This window comes from Phragmites australis, chromosome 18 (genome assembly GCF_958298935.1).
Source record: "Phragmites australis chromosome 18, lpPhrAust1.1, whole genome shotgun sequence".
NCBI lineage: Eukaryota > Viridiplantae > Streptophyta > Magnoliopsida > Poales > Poaceae > Phragmites > Phragmites australis.
The window spans coordinates 21,503,517-21,509,516 of NC_084938.1; the positions used below are offsets into that span (position 1 = coordinate 21,503,517).

The 6,000-nt window shown below is 57.6% G+C and overlaps 1 protein-coding gene across 1 annotated transcript; it reads left to right on the top strand.

Annotated features, from left to right (window-relative positions):
* Positions 1 to 1,482: 1,482 nt before the first annotated feature.
* LOC133898240 (subtilisin-like protease SBT1.5) lies at positions 1,483 to 4,478 on the top strand. The gene is made up of 2 exons (XM_062338850.1): positions 1,483 to 4,207; positions 4,418 to 4,478. The coding sequence occupies exon 1, from the start codon at positions 1,703 to 1,705 to the stop codon at positions 4,115 to 4,117; it is 2,415 nt and encodes an 804-aa protein (XP_062194834.1). The 5' UTR covers positions 1,483 to 1,702; the 3' UTR covers positions 4,118 to 4,207; positions 4,418 to 4,478.
* The last annotated feature ends 1,522 nt before the right edge of the window (positions 4,479 to 6,000 follow it).

Consider the following 6,000-nt stretch of genomic DNA (forward strand, 5'->3'; position numbering starts at 1 on the left):
TTCTTTCCCTTGCAAGTTTGCAAGTTTTTCAGTTTCTGGTTTTGATTTTTATTTTGGTTTTTTGCTAAAATTTTAGCACCTTGTGAGGTCATTCTTCTTATTGCTAGAGGCATAAAATTCGCATACACACTCTTATCTGATGGAATCTTGAATTCCTTTACCTCTAGGCAAGCAACTTGGAGAGTTTCGTTGCTCGGTGTTCATCTTTTCTTGTTTCTTTACAAGTTGTTATCTTTCGATTGCTAAGACACATGGATTGATCTTAAATGAAACCTATCGTTCATAAAACATCCGTAGAGTCGTGTTGCCTCGATTTTCTTTTGTTAAAACTTCTCTCTATTTTTGCTTCCGTTTGAGTTTTAAGGTGCATTGGGTGATCCAAATAGGAGAAGACCATCGATTTAGCAAAAATTTTGTTGAGACACATATTCACCCCATCTAGTCGTCAATCTCGTTCCCACATCGTTCTTTTCACGCGACTTGAGTAGACCAATGATCTTATCCAACGCCTTTACTCATTTCTTCTTTCTCAGGGCATCTTCTTCCAAACACGCATTGTGCTTCCTTTTCATGACATGCAACTCGTTCCCCCGCCTCTCACCCTCCTCCATCCATCTCAGGCGACGCTCCCGCCGTCCACCATCATACCCGGCATCATTGCCTCCCCTGCCCCGGTATAGCCCACTCGTCATCCTCCGCCACCTGTGGCTCGTGGCACCCGTTCTCTGTGTACGCCTCATCCGTCGGGCCAACCTCCCTCCTCAAGACCTCTTCTAAACCCGACGATGAAGGAGCCCCTAAATCAAACGCCTCTCATAACCCTGCCATTGTTCTTTGTCGCCTCGATATATCTCCTAAATTTCGGGTATTTGAATTTTAAGAGGCGTTAATAAATAGCGGATAACAGGGTCATAGCGAATTTGCATCAAGGTATCGGATAGCAGATATCAAGTAATATAGCGGGCGCTAAGTTTTAATAGCGGTATTTGAAAAACACCTAATTTTTTTTATACAACAAAGTAATAAGACCAAAAATTATTTTTTTAAAAAACAATACGCTAGGAATAAACCGCTAGCATGACTTAAATAGCGGCCACTAAAACAATCTTACAAATGCTATAACTGTCCGAGAAATACTATAGCGACCACTAAATTCCAATCCACTATTTTTAAGCGTTACCTCGTATCGACAGTGTTTATATCTGCTACCGCATCTAGTACCTGGTTGTATCATCTGTCCGTATCTTTCAGTTTCCGTGGTACCAGTTAGCAGCTGAACGGTAAATGCTGCACGGAATTTTAATTTACAGACCACCAATCTATCTACCTCTGGCGATTCCAACCCTTCCATTCCACCCGTGACTACGCAGGCAAACTCACAAGCGTACGCACAGTGGCGCACGTACAAACAAGCCGCGACAACTCCCGGTCCGGTCCAGTCCAGCCACGACTGACGACTCCACGGCCACGCCGCATAGCCACCCCTCGTCATGCACCGCGTCCGTGCAGTGCTGTGCACAACCACGGCAACACCGCATCTGGCCTGGCCATCTCCCTCCCCCCAGGCCCCAGCAGGCCCCAGCATCCGTCTCCTTCACCCGAGGAGGGAGGCAGCGAGGCAGGCATTGAGACCCGCTCGCTTTCCGTTTTCCCCTTGGCTGCTACCCCTAACCCAGTCCCTCCACCGCCCGCCCGATCCGCAATGGTGCTGATGCGGCCGTACCACCTTGTGCTGCTGCTGCTAGTGGTGGTTCTTGCCGCTGTGGCGGGCGTATCGGCGCGCGTCGGCAGCAGGGGAGGGGGAGCGGAGCGGACGTACATCGTGCGGGTAGACGCCGACGCGAAGCCGTCGGTCTACCCGACCCACGCGCACTGGTACGAGGCGGTGGTGCTGGCGGCGGCCTCCAGCGACGGTGGCGCGGGGGAGTGGCCGGAGGGCGGCCCGCTGGTCCACACCTACTCATCCGCCTTCCACGGGTTCTCGGCGCGGATGTCCCCGGCCGCCGCTGCCGCGCTGGCGTCCGCCCCCGGGGTGGTGGCCGTGGTGCCGGAGCGCGTGCGCCACCTCGCCACCACGCGCTCGCCGCGCTTCCTCGGGCTGCTGTCCTCCCCGCCGTCAGCTCTGCTCGCGGACTCGGACTTCGGGGCTGACCTGGTGATAGCCATCGTCGACACCGGCATCTCGCCGACGCACCGCAGCTTCCACGACCGGGGGCTCGGCCCCGTGCCGACCAAGTGGCGCGGGGTGTGCGCGTCGGGGCCCGGGTTCCCGCCCAGCTCCTGCAACCGTAAGCTCGTGGGCGCGCGGTTCTTCTCCAAGGGCTACGAGGCCACCTCCGGCCGCATGAACGAGACCGCCGAGGTCAGGTCGGCGCTCGACACGGACGGCCACGGGACTCACACCGCGTCCATCGCCGCCGGGCGGTACGTGTTCCCGGCGTCCACTCTCGGCTACGCGCGCGGCGTGGCCGCGGGGATGGCTCCCAAGGCGCGCCTCGCGGCGTACAAGGTGTGCTGGGTGGGCGGCTGCTTCGACTCCGACATTCTTGCTGCGTTTGATGCGGCTGTTGCTGATGGTGTTGATGTGGTTTCGCTCAGCGTCGGCGGTGTGGTCGTTCCGTACTATCTCGATGCCATCGCCATTGGGGCGTTCGGCGCGACCGAGGCCGGGATCGTCGTGTCGGCTTCGGCCGGCAACGGTGGGCCTGGCGGGCTCACGGTGACCAATGTGGCGCCTTGGATGGCCACCGTCGGGGCCGGGTCCATGGACCGCGCCTTCCCGGCCAACGTGCAGCTTGGCAACGGGCAGGTGCTCGACGGCGTGAGCGTGTACGGGGGTCCGGCGCTCGAGTCCGGCAAGATGTACGAGCTAGTGTACGCCGGAGCGATCGGCGGCAGCGCAGCCTCGTCCGCGGCTGATGGCTACTCGGCGTCGATGTGCCTCGACGGTTCGCTGGACCCAGCCGCAGTCCGCGGCAAGATCTTGGTGTGCGACCGCGGCGTGAACTCGCGCGCCGCCAAGGGTGACGTGGTGCACCGCGCGGGCGGCGTCGGGATGGTGCTTGCCAACGGGGTGTTCGATGGTGAGGGCCTCGTTGCGGACTGCCACGTCCTGCCGGCAACCGCTGTCGGCGCAGCCTCCGGCGAGAAGCTCCGTAAGTACATTGCTTCATCCACTAAACAAAGGCCAGCCACGGGCACCATCCTGTTCGAAGGCACCCACCTCGGCGTGCACCCGGCGCCGGTGGTAGCTGCATTCTCGGCGCGTGGCCCGAACCCCCAATCCCCGGAGATACTGAAACCGGATCTGATAGCCCCCGGCCTCAACATACTCGCGGCGTGGCCCAGCGGCGTCGGCCCGGCCGGCATCCCCTCGGACAACCGCCGCACCGAGTTCAACATCCTCTCGGGCACGTCCATGGCCTGCCCGCACGTCTCTGGACTCGCCGCGTTGCTCAAGGCCGCGCACCCTACCTGGAGCCCCGCCGCGATCAAGTCGGCGCTCATGACCACGGCCTACATCGAGGACAACAGCAACGGCACCATGGTCGACGAGTCCACCGGCGCGGTTGCTGACGTGTTCGACTTCGGCGCCGGGCACGTGGACCCGATGCGCGCCATGGACCCCGGCCTCGTCTACGACATCACCCCTGCGGACTACGTGAACTTCCTCTGCAACATGAACTACACCGAGCAGAACATCCGCGCCATCACGCGGCGCCAGGCTGACTGCCGTGGCGCGCGCCGGGCCGGGCACGCGGGCAACCTCAACTACCCGTCCCTGTCCGCCACGTTTGTCGCGGAGGACGGCGCGAGGGCGGCGATGAAGACCCACTTCATCCGGACGGCGACCAACGTCGGCGGCGGGCGGGCGGTGTACCGCGCGGCGGTCCGAGCCCCCGAGGGGTGCAACGTGACCGTGAAGCCGAGGCAGCTGGCGTTCCGGCGCGACGGGCAGAAGCTGAGCTTCACGGTGCGGGTGGAGGCCGCTGTAGCGCCCGCCAAGAGGATGGAACCCGGTAGCTCGCAGGTGAGGAGCGGGGCGCTGACGTGGAGCGACGGGCGGCACACCGTCAGGAGCTCGATCGTCGTGACAGTGCAGGCGCCACTGCAGTGAGCAACAGCCAAGCCGGAGCTGATGAAGTGATCAAGTGAACACAAGCTCAGTGGAAGTGCTCTTCTAAGATATTGCTCCATGGACCTTAAGGTAATAGCATTAAGGTTATTATTAGCTGTAGTATACGTTATGGAGGAGCTGTATTAGCTAAGTAAGCTATACTGGAAGTCTGGAACCCTTGCATTAAGCTCAGGGTTCTTTTCTTTGCCCTTCTTCTCCTTTGCAGCCTTGCTTCCTCCTCCACTCCACTCCTGGTCTTTTTGTTGCTTTTCTGAAGCATGCCAATATGTGGTTTTGCAGTTGTAATATCGGAGCTTTCCAAGCGGTTTTATGATGCGTGTGCATCTACGATCTTGTACCATTAGTGGTTCAATGGTCCTCACCTGAGCTCACATGGACGTGTGACGCTCGGCTCGGCTCGGCTCGAGTGTGAGTGAGTGAGTAAAGTGGGGGCAGTGCGTACTTGCAGTAGGATATCCTGCTTTCAATTCACATCATTCGGCTTTGAATTTCGATAGAGATGGAGGGAAGAAGGTGACGGAAATGGCTGGTGTGCATAGCATAGCATAGCCATAGCGTCCCTTTGTCAAAAGGCTTAGCCACACAATGACCGTGACATAATAATGGCGGCAAAAGGGTGAGATGGTGCGGAGTGCAGACGACGAATATCAGAGGTTCTGATTATGCAGAATGTGCTGCTAATAACATCGGCACTGTGTTAATCAGTACGATTTGTTAGTGAAAGGTACTGTACTCGCTGACCTGATTTGACCTTCCATTTACTACCAGGATACTCGCAGACCTGATTCGACCTCCACCAGGAGGACACGTACCGGGAACGCCGGAATGAACGATGCACGGCACAAAGCTTTTTGCTGGAGTAATCTAATGACGCAAAAATCAAGAGGGGTTAGGCGCAGAGGCGCCGAGGCCACCTCGCTCGCTTTTTGGCGTTGCCTGCCTGCCTGCCGCGCCAGGTGTGCGTGCCGGGTACGAGCGGCACCGCGTGGTGGGTTCATTTTCTGTTGGTTTGGTTCCCGTGCGCGCGAGCGCGGCGGTGGGCAGCGGAGATTCCTTGTCGTCCTGGAGGCTGGAGCGCTCGACGGCGACTCCGAGGCGAGCCTGCCTCACCTTTAATAAAGCGACTGCCGCTCTGCTGCTGCAGCCGGACTAGCTACCGCCCCTGTTGTCGACTCCTACGCCGACGCGTCGTGCAGGCGAGATGATTCATTCGGCTGTCGGTGCAGGATGGTACTTTGTGTATTGTGCAGCAGTCTAGGTACGGATGGGTATGCTGGCTCGATCGTTCTTGCCGCGACCTGGGGTGGAAGGCCTGAAAATTCAGGGGCCTGTCGCGTGGTTTTGTTTCGACGATTTTGGAGATTCCGGATCTGTGAATTCGCCATGTTCTTCTGTGAAATCGATGGTTAGGAATTAGGATTGCTGTGGTTCGTGGATTTGCTTCCGGCGTTGATCTTTTTTTCTTCCCCTAGGAAAATAAGGACCAGACTAAATTTTCCATGTCCTATGAAAGAAAAGAAAAAAAGACACGGGGACGTAAGCTTCGAGCAAGCTCAGATGTGTTCATCTTGGGCTCAATATATGTTCCATCCAGCCCACAGTTGGGTTTTGAGCCTGGAGCTAGGCTTGGTCAAATGCCAATGGATCCCAAGTAATTTTAAGGGCCCATTGTACTTCGCATAACGGGCTCAGTGCGGCCCATTAAAAGCCAATTAGCGCGGCCCAATGGACTAAATGACGGCCCAGTTATCTGTTGGCTGGGTAGCTGCCCAGCACCCATCGTCCCTAATCGCCACTCGCCACCACCGTTGCCCCCGCTGCCTCCCTCGCGCTGCTCACCAACATCGTCTCGACTCCGGTAA

Coding starts and splice junctions, on each gene's coding strand:
- LOC133898240 (XM_062338850.1), top strand. CDS start 1,703: ATGGTGCTGATGCGGCCGTACCACCTTGTGCTGCTGCTGCTAGTGGTG.